This window comes from Chiloscyllium plagiosum, unplaced genomic scaffold (assembly GCF_037043375.1).
Source record: "Chiloscyllium plagiosum isolate Xiang-an unplaced genomic scaffold, Cpla_swu_hap1 HiC_scaffold_3, whole genome shotgun sequence".
Lineage (NCBI taxonomy): Eukaryota > Metazoa > Chordata > Chondrichthyes > Orectolobiformes > Hemiscylliidae > Chiloscyllium > Chiloscyllium plagiosum.
Genome location: NW_028270141.1, coordinates 30,417,617 through 30,444,658, shown reverse-complemented (window position 1 = coordinate 30,444,658; position 27,042 = coordinate 30,417,617). Strand labels below are relative to the sequence as shown.

Below are 27,042 nucleotides of genomic sequence, written 5' to 3'. Positions count from 1 at the left end.
GTGAAGTGTCATCCTTACTATCTGCCTCACGGGTTCACCTTTACTTTCGTGATAGCAGTCTACACCTCACCTCATGCTGAAGTGAAGAGTGCCCTTGATGAACTATGCTACACCACAAACAGTTTTGAGACAGAATACCCCAAGGCCTTGTACATCATAACCAGGCCAACATTATGCAAGCGCTACCAAAATACCAACAACACATTTCCTGTCTCACCAGTGATCTGAACATCCTTGACCATTGCTATACAATCATCAACATTGCATCCCGCTCCCATTCCCCTGTCTGCACTTTGGAAAATCAGATCACAACGCTGTGCTCCTGCTCTAGCTTATACATAAAATTGAAGAGTGAGGACTCAATACAGAAAATAGTGCTGTGTTAGTCTGAGGCAAATGAAGGCCTTCTACGGGACTTCTAAGACTCAATGGACTGGTCCCTATTGAAGAATGTAGCTGCCAACCTAACTAAGTATGCCACTACCAATGCAGATTTCATTAGTAAGTATGTAGAAGACTAGGTGCTGAAGAAGTTAATCGGAATGTTACCCAGCCAGAAACCGTGGATGAGCCAAGAGATCCACTCCCTACTGAAATCCAGGTCTGAAGTGACCCTGATCTATTCAAGGAAATCCAGGTACGACCTTCCCAAGACCATTAGGGATGCCAAGAGGCAAACTAAACTAAGGGTGAGACCCAGACTATCCACACGGACACCCGTCATTTGTGGCAAGGCTTACACGACATTAATGGCTGCAAAATGAAGTCAAACAGAATCGTGCACAACTGTACATCGCTATCCGATGAGCTCAATGCATTCCATGCTTGTTTTGAACAAAAAGTTAGTGAAATGATGTCATCTGCCCCAACAGCCTCAGATGCACCTGTACCCACAGTCACCATCACAGATGTTCGATCAGCCTTCTTGAGAGTGAACCCACGGAAAGAAATTTGCTCAAATGGAGTCCCCACCATTCACTCAGATCTTGTGCAGACCAGCTGGTGGGAGTATTCGGTGACATCTTTCACTTCTCCTTACTTCGTTCTGAAGTCCCCAGCTACTTTAAGAAGACCACCATCATCCTGGTGCCAAAGTCAAATCACGCAGCTTGCCTCAATGACAACCACCCAGTGGCTCCAACCTCCACAATTGTGAAGTGCTTGAAGAGGTTAGAAATGGCTCATATCAACTCCAGCCTACGTCAGGCTCTGACTTATTGATGACAGCTCTACTCTCAACACCATAATTCCAAATAAATTCATCTCCAAACTCTCAGACCTAGGTCTTGGACTCCCCCCCCCCCCCCCCCCCTGCCACTGTACTTAGATCCTTGACTTCTTGACCTATAGAGTCCAATCAGTAAGAATAGGCAACAACACCTTCTCTATGATAATCCTCAACACCAATGCCCTACAAGGCTGTGAACACAACCCCTTACTATAGTCCTTATACACTCATGACCATGTGGCCAAATTCTGCCCCAAACCTTGTGAAGATGGAATACAGGAAAGAGATAAAGTGTTTAGCAGCATGGTGTAAAAAGTGATGATCCTGGGAGTGATGATCACCAACAATCTGTCCTGATACACTCATGTCAATGTGAGGTCAAGAAAACACAACAACGCCTCTATTTCCTCAGAAGGGTAAGGAAATTCAACATGTCCACCAATACTCTTACCAATATTTACAGAGGCACCATAGAAAGATCCTGTCTGGATGAATCACAACGTGGAATGGTAACTACTCTTTTTAAGACTGAAAGAAACTGCAGAGAGTTGTTAATACAACCCAGTCCATCATGCAAACTTGTCTTCTATCCATTGACTCCATCTAGACTTCCCACTGCCTCAAGAAAGCAACGAACATAATCAAACTCCCCTCCCACCATGGTCATACTTTCTTGCACCCTCTTTCCTCGGGCAGAAGATATGAAAATTAGAATACACGTACGAACAGATTCAAAATCAGCTTCTTCCCCGCTGTTATCAGACTTTTGAACAGTCCTCTCAAATGTTAGTGCTGATCTTTCTCTCTCTGCACCTTCTCTGAGGGTCTGTATTCTGCACTCTGTTCTGCTACTCTGTATTTTGTCTGGTACGACCTGCCTGGAGAGATGCAGAACAACACCTTTCACTGTATTTCAGTACGTGTGGCAACAATAAATCAAATCAAACCAAATCCAAATGTCTACCTCAGTGTACAAGGGATCTTGATCAGATGGGCCAATTTGCTGAGGAGTGACATGTGGAGTTTAATTTAGATAAGTGTGAGGTGCTGTATTTTGGAAAGGCAAATCAGACCAGGACTTATACACTTTATGGGATGGTCCCAGGAAGTGTTGCTGAATAAAGAGCCCTTAGAGCGCAGGTTCATATTGAAAGTGGAGTCCAAAGTAGACAAAATAGTGAAGGCGGCGTTTGGTATCCTTCCCTTTATTGGTCAGTGCATCGAGTATAGGAGTTGGGAGGTCATGTGGCTGTACAGGACATTGGTTAGGCCACTTTTGAATACTGCATGCAATTCTGGTCTCTCTTCTATAGGAAGGATGTCGTGAAACATGAAAGGGTTGAGAAAAGATTTCCAGGGATTGGAGAGTTTGGGCTATAGGGAGAGGCTGAATAGACTGGAACTATTTTCTCTCGAGTATTCGAGGCTGAGGGGTGATCTCAGAGATTTATAAAATCATGAGGGGCATGGATAGGGTTAAATAGACAAGGTTGTTCCCTGGGGTGGGCAATCCAAAATTAGAGGGCATAGGTTTAAGTTGAGAGGGGAAAGGTTTAAAAGGGACCCAAGGGGCAAGTGTTTCATGCAGAGGGTGGTGAATGTATGGAATAAACTTCCAGAGAAAGCGGTGGAAGCTGGTACAAATACAACATTTGCAAAGGCATCTGGATGGGTATGTGAATAGGAAGGGTTTAGAGGGATATGGGCCAAATGCTGGCAACTGGGACTAGATTTATTTAGGATATGTGGTTGGCACAGATGAGTTGAACTGAAGGGTCTGCTTTGATGCTGTACATCTCTATGACTCTATACATGGGGATGAAAGGTTATCAGAGGTATTGGGAATGTGAATTAATCAGATGAGACATGGTATTGTTGATAGTGGAACAGGTTTAAGGGCCAGCCAAATGGCTTACTCCTGATTTGTATGTATGTATATATTTCACTGAAGGTGTTAATCCTTTACAGTTCACAGCTCCATTAATGTAGCTGACAGTTGAATGGCATATCCAAGATTTCAGCCTTTAATAGCTAAGATGAATTCTGCACTACTCCATCCATACCTTCAGTTCTCTTCAGCTATAATTCACAAAAGTTGACAAGATTATTGCACTGAATCATGAGTGAAGAACATTCAATATGTCATAAAGGATAAGTTAACATTTCTAAAAAATTAAAATAAGGTATTAGTTTCTAATTTATATATCAAGATTTGGTAAATTTTGCCAGAATTTTCAGTTGCAAAAATACAGGATAAATTTTCCAGAATTATATAAAGAAAAGAATAACAACAATAATGCTCATTCAAGCTCCTATACTAACATTTTTGAGCAGTATTTTTACCTCTCTTCATTATGTTACATGTCTTGCTACAGCATTTTACTGCTTCCCTCCTCAACATGGAAACAACTTATTAAAAAGCGAGCTGTGATTCCCTTCCTAGTTCCATGCCTTAACCTACAGGAACACAGGATAGAATTTTCTCATTTTCACTTGAAGTGGCTTGTCAAGGGAGATTCAAGGTATCCTGCCAGGCCTAGCTCAGAGTGATTTTTTTCTCATGCAATCTTCTGCACTTCATCAACTATGCAACCAGGTTCGTGTCCATCTTTCTCTATAAATCATGCCTGGCCACAACTAATACCCTCCATATTTTTAGTATCCCACTGCACACAATTTCAGACTCTAAAACCCAGGAAGCAGCCTCCACATGAGCTCGAGCCTCTACACCCAGGCCATTGCACAGTGGAAAGGAAAAAGTGAGGACTGCAGATGCTGGAGATCAGAGCCGAAAATGTGTTGCTGGAAAAGCGCAGCAGGTCAGGCAGCATCCAAGGAGCAGGAGAATCGATGTTTCGGGCATGAGCCTGAAGAATTCTTCAGCCTCCTGAAGAAGGGCTCATGCCCGAAACGTCGATTCTCCTGCTCCTTGGATGCTGCCTGACCTGCTGCGTTTTTCAAGTAACACATTTTCGACAGTGGAAAGGAAAGCACATTTCCCACTTCATGAAAAGGGACTTGAAAGTATTGGTAGTCACATTGGTAGAGAGGAGGGCAGTCCGTTTTCCAGCTGATTGTCACAGCAAGTCACACCAGCAAACTAAGCTAGCCTGGACACAAATGGCAGTTCTGGTCAGTGCTGAGGTCAGAGTGAATTGGAACACCCAGCAGTACAAGAAGGAGGTCAATGAGCTTCTGTGCTCCTCACAATTAACTGCCACCATCTCCTCTCTACTATTTCAAAATCATAGGGCCACCAAATCATTCTAACTTTGCCATTGCTCAGAAATATCACCAAGGTTCATGGACTACAACTCTCAGTATTACATCCAATAATATCCACTCACTCACCTCTTTCTCCCAAAATACTAATGCTTCCAGTCCTCGTTGGAATCCATTCACTCACTAAGACCGTTTCACCACATTCTGCTCATGAATCACCACTAAGTACTCTTCAACCACTTCCATCGTACTCAACCTTGCCTTTGCATCATTGTAGGAAACCGTGAGCCACCCTCAAGATCAATGTTATCACTAACATCAACTGAATTACCTGCGATCCCTGGATGGCTTTCCATTAAGCTGCAGGACCAACCTGATCTGGACTGCAAGGACATGAATTGCATGTGTGACTGAGTTGGCATAGCAACCCGGAAAATTTGTACAACCTATGGGTGTCCCTGAATTCCAAAGAAAAGTATTGAAGGGCTGAAGTGGAGTGAGAGTTAAACCGTGGGCAGGTATGGTGAATCTAGTGGTTGGCAATGCCAATTCGAATGAACAACGTGTCAAGGAGGATGGTGGTCATGGACCATGCAAGGACATTGTTGTAGGACATAGTTAAATGATGGCTGTGATAAGCAATTGGTGAGCTGCAGCACCAGGTAGCTGCTTCAATTTCCAAGCTATCCAGTTTCTCAGGGAACATTTGAAAGGAACACATAAATAAGGCGAGTTGGATCTTTAATGAGCTGCAAATACGTGGAAATAAAATAGTTGCAGCTCAGTAGTGAGATTCTGAGGTCGCCATTTAAGACCTGAGGGAACAATTAGGACAATGTTTCTTTATACTGAGAGTCCAATTATTTCATTTTCCTATTGTTTCCCACCTTTTAGGCCATTTCTCACAACACACCAGGGAGGGAAAAATGCTGCCCAAATATCCCAAAATCAATATAGACTGTGAACATTCAAATAACTTATTGAGAAATTGTATTGTTATTTTCTGTGTGTTGTTCCACTTTCTCAGGAGAATTATGGAAATGTTGCTTTTACCTGGTTTATTTAACTTTTTTTTCATATTTCTCCGTGAGGAATGAGATAAATCTTGAACTACATACAGGGCTATTAATATCTGACATACATAACCAATGCATAAACTAACATTGCTTAGTTGCTGTTTCCATTTCAGTCATGTTCTCTTGTATCCGTGTCATTGCAAAAAGAAAACTGTTCTTCTAAGTTATTGTAATTTTTACAAATACTTCTATATATATATTTATTAGGCATCTGTACAAACAGAAGTTGTGATAATTAATGGTGCCCCCACACATTTTTAAAATCTGAAAAGCCATCAGTCATACTTTATTCCAAACACTTAATCATGGAATACTGCAGGATAGAAGGGGGCCATTCAGTCTGTGTTGACACTTTCAAGTTAGCGCTCCTCTTTCCCCATATCCTTCCACAATTTTCTCCTAATATTTACCAATTCCTTTCTGAAAAGTGCCTTTGAATTCTCCAGGCAGGGCATTCAAAAATATTAAATTCCAACCTTTAGTTGCATTGGTAACAATTTTAAACCCAATGCTTTGTATTTCTTTTATTATTATGTATTTACTGTTTGAAAATCAGGAATATGTACTCACTCAGAGCTGCTTGGACAGTAATAGGATCTGATTCTTGAGACATCTCACTTGTTCCCAAAGCATTAACTGCCTTCACACGGAAGATGTACTTATGTCCATTCTTTAGACCATGAACAACAAATCTAAATGGAGAAAAACACAGGGAGACTTGCTGAAATAATTCTTCAGTTAGGTTTATATATTCACATGTTCCCACAAATTGCCAGTCTGTACTTAATTTTGGAAATGGTATATTTTGTTATCACCTGGGAAAAATCTAAATGTGCAAAACACTTGAATGGTATTAAATCTCACCTTTTCTTTACTTTGTTACTAAGTAATTTTTCCTATGTGTTTACATTTACTGAACTTATAACTATTAGTAGTAGAGTTAATGCAAAAAAAAATCCATTCCAAGCAAAATTAATGTACAAGGCCCAGAAATCCAGAAACACAATAAGTTGTATTTGCACCAAGATTGGCTCTACTGGTACAAAAACAGAAATTGCTGGGAATGTTCAGCAGGCCTGGCAGCAACTGAAGAGAGAAATCAGAGTTAATCTTTCAGTTCAAGTGACACTTCCTCAGAATTAGATCTGTTGATGCCACTCTGCCAGGGTTACAGAACAAGTAGGAAGGCAAAATCCATGAAGTGGTCCTTTCAGAATCTACAGAAATAAATTATCTCATGGACCCAGGCTGCTTGAATCCACTGATACGGTTCACTTGCAGCCTCTTAGAAGTCTATTGCTCTCATAGATCTCACTGTGCGGTCTAACATTATGGCAAGTTTGAATCAGGAACACAGGAATGCTCAGTAAAGAGGTTTCCAATTTCAGTTCTTCCTGGATTTATAAAGGACAGGCAGAAGTTCCTGCGTAAGCAGGGATCCAGCATGTACCCACTGAGCTGTTCAACCAGTTTACAATATTATTTAATATATGCATATACATATACACACACACACATATACATATACACACACACATATACACACACACAAATTAAGGGATGCTGATTTTGTGGACTTCTACCTTAAACTAAAATGTTATTTTTAATGCAGACAACTTGAAGACAGGTTTGCAACAATGACCTTGTGTATTTCACAGGCTTGTGATTGCAGGGCTGCCAGTCATTGGTTCCCACCAGGCAGGAATCAATGTAATAGCCAATCAGGTCTTTGGCACTTTTTGAAGGTGTCCAATGCACAACAATCGAATGCTTTGTGTTTCTTGCACATCGAACACCAGAGGGCGAAGCTGGAATTTCTGTAAAAGGTAATAAGATGTTAAAAACGTTAGTCACTATTATAATATTAATGATCATGGCAACAGTGGACTGGAAGCAATATTCACCAGCATTGCTCAGTAAGATTTCATCCCTTCCCTGTAAAGAAATAGTCCGTACAGAAATTGGACAACATCCCAGTTTGGTCTGCTTCGTGACAGGTAACATTTACGTGACTTAAAGGCAGATGCTGACCATCTCAAAAATGAGTTATTTTCAACCAATGGTTTCACCACCAAGTTATCAATGATAGACATCATTGGGTCACCATTGACCAAAAGCTTAATTAGGCCACTCCAATTAACACAATGGTTCCTAAAGTGTGTAAGGAGGCTGGGTAGTCTAATGAGTAGGCCCCACAAATTTATTTTTGTATCAACAAGATCCATGTCAGAGCACTAGAATACTCTCCTCTCACCTGGAGGTCTGCAGAAACATTCAAGACAGCTCAGATTGCTTAATCGGGTACCTTGCCAATGCTTGTTCTCTGCATCACTGACATACTGCAGTGAGAATACTCTACAGAATACAATGTAGCAATTTTGATAAGGACTTCCTTCCCTTCACAACCTTGTTACCTAAGGCTAGAGGAACATTGTAGGGAAAACCTGGGTCATCCTGAGTTGGATATATACTGCCACCCCTTCACCACTGCCAAATCAATATCCCAGAATTTAGAAATGTTGCAGTAGCTCAAGAAATCCATTACCATTGACTATGGAAAATACGGGATGTGAAACAGTTAACTAAAACCAAAACAGAATTATTTATTGCTCTTGAAACTATAATAAAGAAAAGAATTCCACTTGATACTACCAATGGTGGACACCTAGACTGTTGCACAGGAAAGGCCAGCTTGGTATTCGATTTAGTCCAAAGACCTGTACCAAGTTAGCTGATCGCAGTTGGTGCAAGAGTTTGAACAGCCCTGAATGAGTAAAGGGAAATACATCAGCCAGTCTTTATTTCAATGCTAATCATTGTGTTGAGATTCATTCTGGAATGAACGTGGCTATGGATAAGGTTGAAAGGTAATGCTACCTATATACAAAAATGAATTCTTGAATTAAGGGGTTGACTTATGAGGGAAGGTAGAGTGGATTGATCCTATATTGGAGGAAGATATATTTGAGGAAGGTGAGTAACTCTAAATGCTATAATAGAATTGGATTGGAAAATGTTTCAAGTGATTTTCCTGCACTGAACTTTGCTCTCTGATATAACTTCACCATTAAATTACTGTGTTGTCTGTTTGCAATTGATATTTTCATTGGTTGAGCAGAATGCGGTGATCACATTCCACATGTTCTTCAAGAAACGCAAAGCATGCATGCTGTTAATTCCACATTGAAATTTGGACAACATTGTGACTAAAAATATTACCAATGTGTTCCTGAACTGTAACGGGTCCAGTCGATGCTGATGGCTGGCTCATACCAAACTTGTTCACAGCAAAAACACGGAATTCGTAGGATTTTCCTTCAGCCAAGTCAAATATAGCAAAACGTGGGGATCTTGCTGCAATCTCTTGGTTGATCCTTTGCCAAGATGCACTGCCAGCCATGGTCTGAAAGAGAAGGGATATCATTATTATAGAAACTGTTTGGTTAATCATTTGCAGCCCTGAATGGGGCACATTACTGACAAGATGCCTGAAATTGATTTTCAGACAGTTGCATTTTGGGGATGGTTCAGAGCAGGTTCACTCATTAGATTCCTGAAATTAACGGGTGACTTATGAGGGAAGGCAGAGTGGATTGATTCTATATTGTTTGGAGTTTAGAAGAATGAGAGGTAATCTTATTGAAATATAACATTCTAAGCCTGTTTTACAGAATCACTGCTGAAATGAGGTTTTCCTTCATGGGCGAATTGAGGACTAGGGATGTAGTTTTAAAAAAAGAAAGGGTGTCCCCCAATTAAGATGGAGATAAATTTCATCTTTGAGAAGGTCAGTAATCTTTGGAATTCTCTACCAAAGAGAGCAATGGAGGCTGGATCATTGAATATATTCAGTGCTGAATTAGACAGATTTTTGATCTACAAGGGGGTCAAAGGTTAGGGGATTGAAAGGAAAGTGGAACACTAGGCCATAATTTTATTGGCTGGCAGAGGTCCCTCAAATGGCTTCCCCCTACTTCTTCTCTTCTTGATTTCCCCAGCTCTTCATTAGAATAAATTAGGGGAAAAAAAAATATCATTGCACCGCTTTCTGGATGTAAAGACCAGAGAGAGGCATGGCCGGTATATTTCCTTCTCAGGGCCTGATTAGACTGCTCATGTAAAAGGTACCTGACAACAACAACAACTTGTATTGATATATTACTGTTAATGTCCTGAAACATCTGGGAGGGCTGCACAGGAGCACCGCATCTAACAAAATATGATACCAAGCCACGTAAGAAGATGTGGATAGCAAATGGCCAAGTGCTTTGTGGAAGAAATAGGTTTTAATGAGTGTTTAAAGGAAGTAGAGAAGGAATAAGGAGGAAGAAAAGTGGAGAGAGAAAATTCCAGATCATAGGCTCTTGGCAGCTGAGGATAAGGCCACCAATGGTGCAGCAATTAAAAATAGGGATGCTTAAGTGCCAAGATTTATAAAGGTTTAGATATCTCAGAGGAATGTGGTGTTGGAGGAGATTAGAGAGATAGGGAAGGTTGAGGCAATGGAGAGATTTGAAAGCTAGAGAGAAGATTTCAAGTTGGGGCTAACCGGAAATCAATGTAAGTCTGCAAGTACGAGGGTTAATGGGTGAAAGGAATTGATGGGGTTGGGGTATAGACGGTGGAGTTTTGGATAAGATTCAGTTTACGGAGGGCATTAATATAGGAGACTAATTATAAGAGAACAATGACCAAGAGTATATTAGAATACTCATGTCTAGAGACAATAAAGGCATGAATCAGTGTTTCAGCAGTAGATGAGCTGAGACAACGGTGGATTCAGGTGATGCTATGAAGGTGGAAATGAACAGTTTTGTACTGGAATGGATAAATGGTTGAAATCTCATTGTGAGGTTACATGCAAGATTGCAGGAATCTGGTTCATTCTCAGGCAATTGCTGAAGTTATCTGAATATCACCAAACCCATCATGTTATCAATCATATTTTAGACACCCTTTGACAATGGGAAACAATATTGGATATTTGTTCCTGAAGCATACATAGAGAATGAACTGAATTAGCGTTTAAGGTAAATCACCTATCATCAGATTGCTAACTCTATTTCTTACTCAGTAGATACCAGCATATCTGTTCATTATTTCCTGCATTTCTGTTTTTATATCAGATTTCAAGCATCTGTAGTATTTTGCTTTTGGATTATTGGGGTTTTTAATCCCATCCTGCACCCAAAGAATCTACATAGCTTAATTGATTATTTTCCTTAATTTAATTCTTTTGGACTGTAGCCTCTTTGTGTTGCTATCTCTTTGCAGAGACTGTACTGCCTCTCCTCAACGTTATGCAAATTCCATGGGGCATGCAGCACAGAATCAGGTCATTTAATACAATTCATCCATGTTAGCCTTAATGCTCTTCACAAGTCTTCTCCATCCATCCTCATCTCACTGGCAACATTATCTACAAAGCTCATAATGAGAAAACGTGACTATTAGTCTACATTAAGTTATAGATCAACAATTCAGAAGTTATTTTGATCAAATGTAAATGTTCTAATTTATTATGGCAAGAGAAATATTATAAAACTTTATTTGGAAAATGAATTATTACACAAAAACAGCTGACTGAGACACAAAGGACTTTTTATACCTTTTCAATGTAATACATCAGTGGTTCTCGGCCACGTGGCTCAGGTGGATCCCAGCTGAGTACAATGTAATTCCTGCTGGTTTCAGCTACATGGACATTTGTAGGTATACCTGGGGGTTTTATATCCCCTATGGGATACAGATAAGAGTCAAATCACTTAATGCTATTGGGTGAAATATAGATTACAGTTCTGGCTGAAAAATAGCACTAAACCATACACATCATGCAGGTTCCAGACTTAATCTCTGGCTGTCACTGAGCTGAGCTCGACTGGTCTGGAAGTAGACTTGTGCAATTCAACTACAAAGAAAAATATCTACCAGACTCTCAATGTTTGATTTCTATTTCATGTCTAGTGCTGGATTTAAATACCTGGAAAGTTATTTTGAGGGCAGGATCAGGCTTTTGTTGACGCAAGGACAAAAACACACCACTGGACGAACTAGTGCCTTCCACAGAAATGGCTTTGAGAAGCAATGACTTAATAATCAAACACCAAAATCTGACTGGATCATTCTACATCTGTGTAAATTGTATGAGGATTATCAATTAATGTTTTTAACATGTCTGATTTTTCACAGGCAAAAGGAATGCAAAACATCAGCTGTGTGTCAGCATTAAAATGATTCAATGCCATAAATTATAATGACTCAGATCTTATGGAGAGTGGCAAAGTGATCCATTTACCACTGACAAGGAAGAAAGATCTCCTCAGTAACTCCTATGATTATCTGAATAAACAGTCATTCACATTGAATAATTCTCACAAATAACAAATCAGGAAATAAAGTGCATGGCTGTTCTTCATTAATTTTATGGACAGCAAAACAAAGTCTTGAACCTGTACCCTGTACATGAAAAGCTGAAATATTTAAAATAATTTGCCTTAAAAATATTTACGTTATCTGAAGGAAAAAAATGATTGTTATTCAAATATAACATTAGTAATTCCTGCTGGTTTCAGCTACATGGACATTTGTAGGTATACCTGGGGGTTTTATATCCCCTATGGGATACAGATAAGAGTCAAATCACTTATTGCTATTGGGTGAAATATAGATTACAGTACTGGCTGAAAAATAGCACTAAACCATACACATCATGCAGGTTCCAGACTTAATCTCTGGCTGTCAGACCGAGGGAGATTATTCAGTAGAAGTAATGATTTTTTACAATTTGAAAATCTAGTAACACCTCATTAATAAGATACAATTTTTCTTACGCATTTCTCAATAGTGATGTTACAGCATAAAAGGGAATCAGGTTACTTCTAACTGATTTACTTCTGTGATTACTGCAATAACACGCCTGTGAAAAAGGGCAGATTCACTGACAGCAACATGTGAGTTTTCACATTTTTCTGTGCAAGTGAATCCTCCAGAGATTGGTCTGGGCTCCAGAGCAGTAATAACTGGGAACACTGACAGTTTTGCAATCATTATGCCTACAAGTCTGTGCCATAATATAAAGAGGAAATTACGAACTAAAATTTGTGCATTTACTAGTTGCACACACGGAGAGCTTTATTAGAAAACACAACAGAAACATTGGTGAAAAGATGCTAAGGAAATGAATGCTTTTTGTAATATGATACAGCTTTTGATGCTTAGACTTTACATCAGAATGCAGATCTAGGTCAGACCACCTCTAAAAAGGGTGAAGTTTATGTCAAGATCTAACATCCTAAACAGGTATTGCACATATGAAAGAAAGAATAAGTGGGAAAAGCAAGAAAGGCAGAAATTTGTACATTGCTACTAATAAGAACACTTCACAACAAACTTCCAGATATCATAGTTCAATCACAAAAATCTGCTTCTGGATAACCATTTCACAAGCATAGATTGCAGTGTATAAGCTTAGCGCCATTAAGTTCTCCTTAAGCATTGCCTAACGTGGTCAGTTATGTAAATCATTGCTTTCCTAACTGGTGTATTACTAGCTTTCTTTTTAACTGTTCACTTTACCTTCAACTTCATCAATCTTGCCTACTTTGACTTGTTGCTGTTTATATTTCACTATTAGAAAGGCTTTTGTTATACCAAAATCAAGGCTAAATGCTTGATACAAAAATTAGGGTAGGAATTAGTATGAGTTAGCTTAAGAAAGAAGTTAAAAATCACACAACACCAGATTATAACCCAACAGGTTTAATTGGAAGCACTAGCTTTCAGAGTGCCACTCCTTCATCAGGTGAAGGAGTGGTGCTCCGAAAGCTAGTGCTTCCAATTAAACCTGTTGGGTTATAACTTGGTGTTGTGTGATTTTTAACTTTGTACACCCCAGTCCAACACCGGCATCTCCAAATCATAAGAAAGAAATGAGTGCTTCAACGCATAACTCTTCAGGAGCTCTTTTCTCAGGATCAAAGATATCTTTGGAAAATCATATAAGAAGCAGCTGTTTGGGATTTTAAATAGCTTACTCCACCAGTTGCACAGGATATGGTGTGGTAATAACATGAAAGATAGTTAATTGTCTAAAATGGATGACAGCCTTAGAAAATGGGGCGGCACGGTGGCACACTGGGGCGGCACGGTGGCACAGTGGTTAGCACTGCTGCCTCACAGCGCCAGAGACCTGGGTTCAATTCCCGCCTCAGGCGACTGACTGTGTGGAGTTTGCACGTTCTCCCCGTGTCTGCGTGGGTTTCCTCCGGGTGCTCCGGTTTCCTCCCACCATCCAAAGATGTGCAGGGTCAGGTGAATTGGCCATACTAGATTGCCTGTAGTGTAAGGGGTAAATGTAGGGGTATGGGTGGGTTTCGCTTCGGCGGGTCGGTGTGGACTTGTTGGGCTGAAGGGCCTGTTTCCACACTGTAATCTAATCTAATCTAAAATCTAATCTAAAAATAGGACAGGATCTAATGAAACAACTCCTAAAAGGTGAGAGAGAAAATGTGGAATTCTATTATTAAGGGTGCAGGGCTTAAAAAATCTGAATGCAATCAAGCAGAGTCAGAGTCAATATGATTTTGTGAAAGGAAATCATGTTTTGCTAATTTATTGAAAATCTTTGAGGAAGTAGTTAACAATGTGACTAATGGAGAATAGGTGGATATGCTATATTTAGAACTTCAGAAGACATTCAACAAGCCGCCTCATCAAATTTCATTACACAATATAATAGATTATGGCTTCAGGTAACATTTCAGCATGCATAAAGGATTGGTTAACTAACAGGAAACAGAGATGTAAGAATGAGTCACTTTCGGCTTGACGAGAAATAATGGGTGATGCACCATAGGAATCATTGCCCTGTGACCTCAAATATTTACAATTTATTTTGTTGACTTGGATGAATGGACCAAAGTTAAGATTGCTAACTTAGTTGATTACACAAATATAGGCAGGAAGGTAAGTTGTGAAGAGGGCATAAGAGGTCTGCAATGGGATACAGATAGATGAAGTGAGTGGACACATAGCTGGTAATAAGAATATAATGTGGGAAAATATAAACTTATCCCACTGTCAGAAAAATAACAGAAAAGCAGCCTATGATTAAAATAGAGATTTCAGGGCTGAGATAAAGAGACATCTGTATCGTGAACCACAAAAAGATTAGATTAGATTAGATTACTTACAGTGTGGAAACAGGCCCTTCGGCCCAACAAGTCCACACCGCCCCGCCGAAGCGCAACCCACCCATACCCCTACATTAACCCTTACCTAACACTACGGACAATTTAGCATGGCCAATTCACCTGGCCTGCACATCTTTGGAATGTGGGAGGAAACCAGAGCACCCGGAGGAAACCCACGCAGACAATGTGCAAACTCCACACAGTCAGTCGCCTGAGGCGGGAATTGAACCTGGGTCTCTAGCGCTGTGAGGCAGCAGTGCTAACCACTGTACCACCGTGCCGCCCACAAAGGTTGGTATGCAAGTAGGAATGCTGTAAAAGCAAATCATTATGTTTTGTTATTATAAGTGGGAATGGAATATAAAAATAGGGATGCTTTATTACAGTTGTGTAAGGTATTGATGGGACCTCATTTGGAATATTGTCTACATTTTTTGTCTCTTTATTTAAGAAAGAATCTAAATGAGTCAGTGAAAGTTCAGAGAGAGTTCACACAACTGATACCTGGGTTGGTGCAGGGGAGCGAAACTGGTTATCTTATGAGGAAAGGTTGGACTGTATGGACTTATCCATTCAAGTTTAAAAGAATAAGAAATAACCTTATTGAAGCAAATAAGATCTTGAGGGGACTTGGCAGGGTGAATGCTGCAGAATGTTTTCTCTTGTATGAAAACTAGAACGAGGGAACACAGTTTAAAAATAAGGACTCACCCATTTAAGATGGAGAGATGGAGGAATTTCTCTTCGGGAGCTAAGTTTCTTTAGAACTCTCTTTCCCAGATGCTGATGGAGGGTCATTGATTTTTTGTTTAAGACAATGATAGATAGATTTTCAACTAACAAGAAAGAGTCGAGGTATCAAGAGTAGGTAGAAAATGGAGTTGAGCCAACAATCAGATCAGGCATGTAGAGCATGGTCAAAGGGGCTGATTGGCCTACTGATACTCTCAATTCATATAATGGAAATGTATAGGTAAGAAAATGCCGAGAAGACAGGGAGAAAGCTTATGCTGTCTGTTACTTTGGCAAAATGGGAAACAACATCAAAATTAAGCAGAGTGCATCAAGCATATAAAGCTCGCCAATTATACATTTACTGCTTTTACTAACAACGGTTTTGATTAAGTGCCTACACAGACAGACACAAATTTATAAAATAATTTATCAATCTGACAGTTTTCAAGTTAATCAGAATCTGACACCAACATGATTTACCTTCAGCCTTGTCTTAATTTTTACTGGTAATACATTAGAGATGTGGAATATATCCTGGGCTTTATTGAAGCTTGGATATATTTTCTGAAGAATGCTGCAATACTGCCTACCTATTGTACCAGATATCATTAGCTTAAAATGCTATACAATGTCATAAATATGCAAACAATTGTTAAGGAAGATTTTAGCTTGGTGCATGTGATAGTGAGTTGACAGTTAATTTTACATCTCACCAAACTTATATTTCTGTTCACTTCAATGGAAATAATCATGGATAGATTCAAAATCTACTCCAAGGAGCTTCTGGTCAGTTCCCCTCCATGCTACTTTCACTGAAACATTGGTCAATTTGAAATGAAATAATTACCTTCCATTACTCTGTTGAATTTGATATATACACACTTGTCAATAATGAAATATAACTTTTATTACTTCCAGGTAAACATTATTAAAAACAAAGTATTTCCAGTTAAAAAGAGCCAAAAAATGAATAGAATCGAATCTACCTTCCAGCTCATCTTGGCTTATAACAATTTGTCGACTTGCATCAAAATAAATAGCTGAGGAAAGAAATAAAAATACCATTATACTGATTTCAGTAAGAAAACACTAAGAAAATCATGGAATCAAATGAAAAATAAATGAAATATTTAAACAAGGCTGATCACTTGTTGGTTTTCTCTTCTTAGAAAGCGATCAACATATTTTTGATGCCTTGATCAAGCGGACATACTGATAACATATATTTTCCACCCTGGAGCATGAAACAGGGCCTTTCAATACACACTGAGAAATATTCATTTCATGTCACCAATTAAATTGCTTGGAGTCCCCATTTATCATGTCATGCCAATAGTGAGGCACAGGCATGCACTTCCCCGTGTTATACTACCCGATAAAAAGTAGTGTAGCTGGCAAGAAGGCATCATGTCCAGTCCCAATCTAAGTGGTTTTCTTTCCTCTCTCTTCTATTGTTCACTTTTCTCCTGATGCACCTCATGTGATGTGTTCAGCACTTGATTGTCCCATAACATTTGAGTGACAGAGGAAGCTGCACCAAAAGGAAAGGGGTCAATTTCCCTCTAAATCCTGCCAGAAGCAGCGATGAGATTTAGACGGAAACCTACTGCTAGCCCTGTTGAAAGGAGGGAACCTAGCAGGAGCTACCTACCCCAGATATTCCTCTCACAGCCCACACCCCACTCTGGTTCCACACATAATAAGGAAGAAACATGGAAAATCTTCAGCTGAATTGAAAGAAACACATTTTAATGCAGCTGCCTCCGCTTTGTAGTGTTGTAGCAAAAGTCCCATTGCAATATTACAAAGTTTCATTTTTGAGGAAAGGTCAGTGACCTGAAATTTTACCTCTGTTTCACTCTCCAAAGATGCTGCCAGACCTGTTTAGCAGTTTTTGCAGTGCTTTGTGTTTTTAATATAGCTTTCCAGCATCTGCATCAATTCTACCTTTGTATTGAGTTTTGCTCCTTGGGATTGGTGGGTTCCCCCTATCTGACAGGCCTAACATTGGAACCCTTCCCTGCAAATTGAATGAGAACCAGCCCAGCTCAGGTCACATTGAGGCCAGAGACCAAACCTAAACATAGCCTTTAACTCTAAAATGAAATTGGATGCCAAGAACAGTAAGCATTTGTATTGTATATGGAAGATCTCGACATTTCACAAGAGCCTATCAAATAAAATTTGAAATCGAGCCACATAGGAGATATTAGAACATGTAAATAAATACTTGGTTAAAAAGAGATATGTCATAAGGTGAATCTTAAAGGAAGAGAGGAGGAGGTGGTAAGGATTAGGAAGGAAATTGCAGACCTGAAGATTCAGGCAGCTGAGGGTATGGGCGTCAATAGTGGAATGATGAAAATTGGGAATGTGCAACAGACCAGAATGGAGGAGCAGAGATATCTGTGAAGATATGTTGGGCCCTGAGGAGGGTATAGAGATAGAGGTCATAGCAACATTTAAAAACAATGAGCACTTTAAAATTGAGGCATTCTGAGTTCTCGAGTCAGTGTAGGTCAGCTCATTGATAAAGGTGAACAGTAGTTGGTACATGTTAGGATACAGGCAGTGCAGTATTGGATAAACCCAAGTTTACAAGTTTACATGACAGAGGGCCAGCCAGGACAGCATAGAAATAATCAACTCTACAGGTGAAAAATGAGAGTTCAATAACAGATAAGCTGAGGCAGGTGGTGACTGATGATATTTGAAAGAAAGCTGAATGAGGGTCTTGGTAACGATTAACAGCAAATCCAGTGAAGATCTGCTCCCACAGTGATTGAAAGGATGTAGAATGGACTACCGTTGATATTCATGATAAATTGTGATGATTAAAAAGGAAATGTATGTTTAGGAAATAGGAGTATGGAAGGATATTAGTAATACTGGAATTAGTCCCATTTCTGCTCTTTATGCATGGACACAACTTGGAATGACTTGAGTAGCAAGTTATCCTATATATAAGGAAAACCTTTTAAAATTTATTACATTTTCCTCCCCTTTCTATCCCACAGATTCAACTCACTGGTTCTGTGGCACCCATATATGCACTAAAGTAGATAACCACAAGAATTGACAACACCTTCAAACAAGATGAAAGTTCCACAATTAGCCCTGAACATTGACCTAATGTATTGAAATTGGGCTAAGAACATGGGATTTATCATAACGTCAATGTGGATACATCCAAAGTCTCTATCCTTTGATTCTAGTGTAGTTTTATGGGCATTGCCTGTCATTTCTCACACTTATTTTTAACTGTTTTTCAGTGCCTGGTACATGAAGTGCTGGTTCCTCATTAGAAATATGAGCATTAACTATTCTGGCCCAAGAACATAATTATTTAACAAAAACAGATTCAACATAATTATTTAGTGCAGACTGTGAACGAAGATACTCACTTTGCAGCCTAGCCAAATCAGCAGGGTCAAGAGCTGTCACTGCATCAGTAATTCTGGAAGGTCTGCTGATACCACTCTTGTTTACTGCTCGCACACGGAAAATATAGGAACGTCCTTCAAACAGACCAGTCACAGGATATTTGCAAATTTTAATTGGGGCATCATTGCACTGAATCCAGTTATCACTTCCAGCTTCACACCTACACAAGAAAATTCCATGAGAAGCACGGGAATCTACACAAAAGCCCCTCAGGAAAATCCTGAGCGCGAAGACACATTTTTTTTGTCAAACTGACATTGCATGCTTGCTTTGGTCCAAAATATCAAATGAGCTTATATTTTGTTTTGTATCATCTTTGCGTAAAAGCTATTTACATATACAAAGACGATAGAGCTGCAGAATCCCATTCATGGTGACCACTAAAGTTGTACTAATCTTGTTAACAATGCCTCAAAGACTATCCCTAATTCACAGTCTCCCTTTGTGCTGAAATATACTTTCAATTTCTTTAAATCAACAGGGCATGGTAGTCAAGGGCACACAAGCAGCAATGCTCAGTACTGTTTGGCTCCCAGTGTGGGCTACATGGAATTGAGAGATATCAAGGCACATTGTTGATAAGGAAGTAATTGGATGGAAGCACTACTTACTTTTGATTATGTGTCTCCTAAAAGCCGCTATTGGTGGCTTCATTGTGTGCTATCCCTTCATCAAAATAGTTATGAAACACAAGGACAATCAACAGCAATTATTGAGGAAACATGAGGGCACATATATCATCATGGAATGGTTAAACACAGAAAGAAATCATTTAGGCAATCACGTCTAATCTGACCCTCTGAAAGGGCAATTCACTGATTGCCACTCTACTTTCTTCTCCTTGTAGTCCTGAGCTTTCTTCTTTTGCAGATAGCAATCCAATTTTCACTTAATTGCCTCAATGGAACATACCTTTACCAGACTCTCAGGTTTTAATTCCAGATGCTTATCATTGAGTGCAAGAAAACATTTTTCCTCTCGACACCATTCCTTCTTTTGTCAAGTAACTTAGATCTGCACCCTCCAGTCTTCAATCCTTCCACTAGAATGTGTTCACATCTTCCTTAAAGTGTGGCACATGAAACTGTACACAATACACCAACTGAATTTTGACAATTTTGGCTCATCATAACTTCCTTGCTCTTATACTCTGTGCCCCTCCAAATAAAGGCTAGGATATAATATTTATTTGGTCTTTCTGAGTTCTTCCTATCAACATTAATCACGTCCCAATTCACTAGTTAAATTAAATTTCATCTGCCACGAGTCCACCCATTTCACCAATCTGTCTACATTCCTCTGGGGTTCTACACTATTCTCTTCTCAGTTCATAATCCAAGTAATGCATTACTTAAATTGCGATCCAGGTAATAAATATACATTAGGATGACCAAGAATCCTGACACCAGCTCTTGAAGAATTCTGCATAAACCTTCTTTTAGACTGAAAAACAGCCCTACTTTCAGTTTCTTCAACCAAGTTTGTATCTATGTTGGTACTGTACCTTTTATTCTTTTAGTTATAACTGTGTTCTCAAATCTGTTGTGCAGGGTTTTAACAAATGCCCTATGGAAGTTCATGTACACTCCAACAGCAATAACCTCATCAACTCTCTTTGTTACCTTATCAAAACACTCAATTAAGTTAGTTGGACATTATCTGACTGTTACAAATATCCTGAAATTATTTAAATTAATTCTTTAATTATAGGAAAAGCCAGCACATATTTAAAGGGCAACTGTATTTAACTAACTTGTTGGAGTTTCTGAAGAAGATGTTTAAAACAAAAGGCTCTTTTCATAGGACTGCAAAACAATAAAGGAAATGACCAAGTTATAGACATGCCTTTTACAGAATAGAGAATCATTGTTATCACGGATTTATAAAATGGTGACATTCCACATGAATAACAAGCAACAAGTGTAGAAATGGGGAGTAATGCAGTACAAACTGCACAGGGAAATTAAGAGATCACTTAAAACAGAATGATATTTAACAGCTAGTTTTGCATATAGTTGTGCGATTGGTTGTGCATTATAAATATGTGGAAGAAAACAAAAGGTTGTGAGCTGGCCAGAATTCAAATCTCAGCCAAGATTACTTTCTCCCTGTCCAACAACATATTGAGATGAATTTATTCATTGTTATCTTCATTAAAACCCTTATCATCACCTGACTAAAGGCCGGGTACAGATGATTCTGATTCTTTATTAAAAAAATCCCAATTTGGAAAAGTGATCGTGAGCCCTTGAAAAGGATCTTCAATGGGATTGATGAAAATACTTAACCTGGGATTGTATTCATTAGAGTTGAGAAGGTTGAGTGGAAATTTAATAGAAACTTACAAGATAATGCATAGCTTGGAAAGGGTGGACGCTGGGAAGTTGTTTCCATTAGGGGAGACTAGGACCCATGCACATAGCCTTAAAATTAGAGGGGGGATAATTTACAACAAAATGAGGAGACATTTCTTCAGCCAGAGAGTAGTGGGCCTGTGGAACTCACTGTCACGGAGCACAGTGGAGGCCTTGAAGTCACAGTTGGGCGACTTCAAGGCAGAGATTGATAAATTCTTGATCTCGCAAGGAATTAAGGGCTGCAGGGAGAGTGCGGGTAAGTGGAATTGAAATGCCCATCAGCCATGATTAAATGGTGGAGTGGACTTGATGGGCAGAATAGCCTTGCCTATGTCTTATGGTCTTAACCTATTTTTCTAATTAGCCTGTTCAGAGATGTTATTACACACTTCTGGACCAGGTGGGACTTGACCTTAGGCCTCCCAATCCAGGTGAAGGGATACTGTCATTGTGCCACATAGTATTTGACAACTTTGACACGACTCCATTAGCCAGACCTTCTCCTACTGGTAATATAATTGGCATTTATGATGGCAATCATACCGGTCAACAAAATAGCCAATCACAGGACTCTCTTTGGTTACGTTTGGAGGTTTCCAGGTGAGGATGACATAATCCTTGTTAGCATCATAAAATGTGACATCCATTGGGGCTCCTGGAGCTCCTACTATTGGGGCATCTGCATCTGTAAGCATAAAAAGCATTTGAGTAAGAAAGGAAAATAATCCCATCAACCTTCTCTTTGTCTCCTTGTATGATGTGTGAAGCCAGTATTAATTATCTCAAAAATGTTCTCTGAGCTTGCAAACAGGTTTGTAAACTATTTCCCTCAAGGGAGCAGAAAACTCACATATGGTGTTATTTGGAGAAGGGGGGTCGTCTTCTGGGAGTGTGTTAGGATCGATTATCAGAGGGGAGCAGAAGCAGCACAGGCAGGTGTCTGCCCTCGCTGGGCTCCCTTCAAACCATTGAAAATGCACTTCATTCCTCAGGAGGGATAGCCTCCATGAGCCTAACATATAGAATGGTTTTGCAAAACAATGATTTAAAACAGAAAAATGTCCTTCCATATTAAGTTCTAAAAGTTAATTTGTTAATTTGAGAATGGAATTTCCACATCGGCTCTTCTGGTCAGCTGTCATAACTTTAGCAGATCTACAAAAACACTGGAAAAATTACTAAACCTGGAGCTTATGCTATGTCTCCAGAGACTTTGCAGACATAGGAGCAAGAATAGGCCATTTGGGCCCATCAGCCTGCTCTGCTAGTTATGGTTAATCTGATTTGCAACCTTTTTGGTTTTGATTTTGATTTTATATTCATGTGTACTCAAGTACCAAAGTACAGAAGTACTGTGAAAAGTGTATAATGTCACCACACAAGGTGCCATCTTAGGTACAAGTAGCTAGGTACAGAATCGTAAGAACAAGGTAGAAAGAAAGAACAAAGTTAAAAGCTGACCATTGCAATTAAAGTGTAGTGTAAAACATATGAAGTAAAGTTAAAAGTTACAAGTTTCAGACCTTGTCAGTTTTAAGTAGAAGGTAAAGAAATAAATCTGAAAGTTTAAGCATTACAGTCTATCTTAAGTGCTTAGCCACATTGGGACTGACTCCACTTTCTTGGACAAAGCTACCAAAATTATGGCAACTGATTTGGAGAACCCACATAGAACTAAATTATGTCAATTTAAAGGAACAGATTTTGACGTGGTATCCAACTATAGCAGAAAATGCTTTGCCAGTTCACTATAAATTTTCCTTAATATTTGAGCACTCTTGAAATTCATCATGAATTAAATCAATCTCTGTTGCCATTCCCAGGAGTTTAATAGTTGTCTTTTAAAAGACAGAAAATTCATTTGCCATTGAAAAAGTGACCACCAGGGAAATGGAGCCATAGGCGAGGACAAAACAAAATGGAAAAGTAAACTGAACTGAGTTCTCACATTAAGACATTAAGACTGAAAAATATTTTGGAGAAATTAATTTTATACCAAAAAAATTACATTTTGCAATTAAACTTTAGAATTAAATGTGGTGGGCAACAACTGTAAGACTCTACATACCAAAGGAGATTGCCTTAGATAAGTTTAATCCTTTTGTAGATGCCTTTGATATTTATTCATTTTACACAATAAAATAGTTAACAGATTAAGTTTTGCATCTGAGCCTTTTATTACAGTTTGTAGCATGTGCTAATATCTAATATAAAATCAATAAGGAAAGTCACAGAAAATTATTAGGGTGTTTTATTTAATTTAAAAAAAAAGACTCTTGGACAATAGGGTGAAGGTGAAGATGAAGGACCCAATGAGGAATGGTCTGATTGTAATGTATGTACCTTTGTGGCAAAATATGTTTTGTAACCTCAGCAGTTGCTTATGTGTGCTTGGAACATTCAATCTTTAACAAAAATTCAAGCATATGTTGGATTAATTCTTGGCACATAGTCATAGGAACTCAAGCTTTGTCCATAAAATGTGCACACAAAGTACCAGAAAATCAGAAGATGGCAGTATGGCAAGTGAGTGGAAAGATCAGGGTTCCCACAAGGTGCAAAAATGGTTCACAGCAGAAGGTCTCAGGATAGGCAAAGCATCTGGACTCCAGAAGTCAAGCAAAATGTTTTGGTTTGAAATGCTTTGAATAGGCTGGGGCTGTTTTCCCCTGGAGAGTTGGAGGCTGAGTGGTGACTTCATAGAGGTTTATAAAATCATGAGGGGCATGGATAGGGTGAATAAGCAAAGTCATTTTCCTCAGCTGGGAGAGTCCAAAACTAGACGGCACATAGGTTTAAGGTGAAAGGGGAAAGATTTAAAGAGGACCTGAGAGGCAACTTTTTCAGGCAGAGGGCGATGCATGTATGGAATGAGCTGCCAGAGGAATTGGTGGAGGCTGGTACAATTACAGTATTGAAAAAGCATCTGGATGGGTACATGAATATGAAGGGTTTAGAGGGATATGGGCCAAATGCTGGCAAATGGGACTAGATTAACTTAGGGTATCTGGTCAGCATGGACAAATTGGACCAAAGGTCTGTTTCCAATCTGTATAACTCGAAGTGGACACCTTGTCCATCTCACCTGGAGCATGCCCAGTTTTGGGCTGCGGATAAGACCCTGTGTAAACCAAGGCTAAAGATTCCATGGCTGAAGGCCTGGCAGGTACCAGAGATATGTCCCTCCAATGGGTCTTGTGCCCGGGTGCACTATAGTAACTAGGTGCTCTCTCACCATTACAACCTGCAGTGCCCAATTAATCAATGAAGCCATTGAAAGGAATGTGTGGAATTTAAAGCTTCAAGGAGAGCTCAGAATAACATCTGCTAGCTATAATGACAGTTCAGAGCTGAAACATATCACAGCAGTTTGTGCAAATTCTGCAAACCTAGTGAATGTGTTAGTGGATTGCACAAGAAGATCCATTGCATATCATTGAGTAGATCATGTGACTTCCCCTCCGATGAATGCTAATACATAACTGATAACAATAAAGTGAGGAAAAGGGAAATAACAAAGTTTGCAAGGAGCCAACAAAACTCTATACAAAGGTGGAGCAAAAGACTGAATTCCACACCTCGGACAAATAGATAAGCACTGTGCTGGGAAATGCCACCTCTCGTTATCAAACGTGTTGTGTACAGTCCTTCATCATCTTTATTCAGATGAGGTAGAGTCAGCGTGGCAGTGCAGTCACTGTACTGCATTACAGCCCACTTGGACTTCTTTATTTCAACATCTGGAAAAAGCAAAAGATTTCACAGATCACAGGCAGAACGGATGCATTGCAGCCCAAATAATTGAACTGCAGCACTTAATACATCACTGATGCAGTTCAAAACAGAAACATTATCTTCGTAACTGGAACTGGTTCATTTCATCTAACAACATGATGCTCCTCAACAATTGCAATGTATGTTTTCCAGACTGTATTCAGGGTCAGGAAATGCTCTCCTGAGCCCCACTTATTCTGAAGGTGCTGCACCATTTTTCAATGGAGATCAATTTCAGAATGCATGCTTTGTGCGCCATTTAGGCTCAAACCTGGCATTGCACACCAGTTTCACAAAACAAAAGTCCCAATTAGCTAAAAATGAAACTTGAAACTTGAATAGTGAGCACCAGTTTCCCAGGTAGGCATCAGGTTGAAAACAGGCCCCTTGTGTTTCTGATATTTATGAGGTGCGTTCATAGGTCAGAGGTTAATGGGCTGGGCACATGCATTCCTGCAAACCACTTTCAGAATGGGTACTGTTGGAAGAAAATATTTCAATGAATCATTATCTTCATTGCAGCTTGTAAATCTTATGACAAAATTAATAAAAACGTTTTAGACATGGGCTTCTCTTTTTCTCATTTTGTCGTGTTAAGTGATGCAGAAAATCATCTTAGAGAATGGAAGAAAGGAAAAACAAGGACAAGGTCACAATTTTCAAGTACCTCCACAAACTTGAAATAGTTTTGACTGAAATTGAAAACAAGATTCTAAAGGAAATGGCCAAGGTAAAATTTTGCAATCTCTTATGGAGAGTGAGCTTATAAACTATGGATAGGTTTTATTTGGGAATCAGTCCTTCCATATGCTAACTATGTAAATACTTGGGTAACAAGGAAGATTTCTATTGTTGCTATTCGCGACTAAACAAATTCTTTAGCTGAGATTTGTTATTTTCCTGTTACAATGAACCAGAGAAAGCAAAAGCAAACGAAAACAGGATATCTGATTAATCCCTACAATTTCGCAAACACATCTGTAAGGAACGTCATGTTCAACAATGCAGGTCACTTAAACTGAAAGCTGCCAAGGTGTCAGGAACTCCAGGTGGCAACTGGAATCAAGCACAATGTCCATACACAAAAAGCCCCCCCATGACTTGTGTTCTATTGAAGCAGTGTACATGACGATCACCAGCGTGTGATTTTATCAATGACAGGCTGATAGTCCAAGTGTCTTGTGCTTCCATGTTCAGACAAATTTACATGCTAAAGAATGAGTCGCGAGTGCGGTGCTGGAAAAGCACAGCAGGTCAGGCAGCATCCAAGGAGCAGGAGAATCAACGTTTCAGGCAAAAGCCTTTAATCAATAAAGGGAAGTCACCATAGTCCTGCAAGCTCACTAGAGAGAGAGGCGACTAACTGGTGGGAGTTAACCTGAGGGTCACCATTCCACAGGCAGGGAAAGAGGTCGAGAAGGAGAGTCCTTTGTGGTAACCTCAGCCAGTGTGGGAATTGAATCTGTGCTGAAGGTGATACTCTACATTCCAAACCAGCTTTCCAGCCAAATGAGCTAACTGACCACCCAAAACTACATTTGAGAACCTTTATGCTGCTTTTAACTTAAAGTGGACACTATCTTTCTGAAGTTTTTGACCAAAAACACAATGGAATAATTGATATAGGAAAGGGTTTTGTTATTTGCTCATGGGATGTAGGCAATGCTGTCCATTTATTGCCCCTCTCCAATTGCCTAGATGGCAGTCAAAAGGCACTGCATTGCTGTGGTCTGGGGTCACTTGTAGGCCAGACCAGGTAAGGATGATAGTTTCCTTCCCTAAAGAACATTAGTGTACCAGATGTGGTTTTATTGGCAGCCAACACTGAGGTCATGGGCATCATTTGGACAGCTTTTTTCAAATATTGAGTTCAAATTTCACCACCTGTCATTGTGTGATTGGAACTGATGTCCCAAGAATGCTAGACTGGGGTTCTGGATTATTTGTTCAGTAACTTTATCACTATTCCACTGCCTCCTCCTGAGCTCAGCATTACAACATCTGCAAGGAACAAG

The 27,042-nt window shown here is 39.5% G+C and overlaps 1 protein-coding gene across 5 annotated transcripts in view; it reads right to left on the bottom strand.

Moving 5' to 3' along the window:
- The window catches only part of myom2b (myomesin 2b), a 144,894-nt gene that overhangs the window by 67,962 nt on the left and 49,890 nt on the right, over positions 1–27,042 (bottom strand). For all 5 annotated transcript variants that reach the window (XM_043679203.2, XM_043679214.2, XM_043679173.2 and 2 more), the window contains exons 10-17: positions 24,832–24,993; positions 21,797–21,938; positions 18,857–19,056; positions 16,439–16,492; positions 11,135–11,262; positions 8,746–8,929; positions 7,169–7,343; positions 6,097–6,218 (exon numbers count right to left, since the gene is read on the bottom strand). In XM_043679203.2, the coding sequence (XP_043535138.1) occupies positions 6,097–6,218; positions 7,169–7,343; positions 8,746–8,929; positions 11,135–11,262; positions 16,439–16,492; positions 18,857–19,056; positions 21,797–21,938; positions 24,832–24,993 (1,167 nt within the window). The remainder of the gene's footprint in view (positions 1–6,096; positions 6,219–7,168; positions 7,344–8,745; positions 8,930–11,134; positions 11,263–16,438; positions 16,493–18,856; positions 19,057–21,796; positions 21,939–24,831; positions 24,994–27,042) is intronic.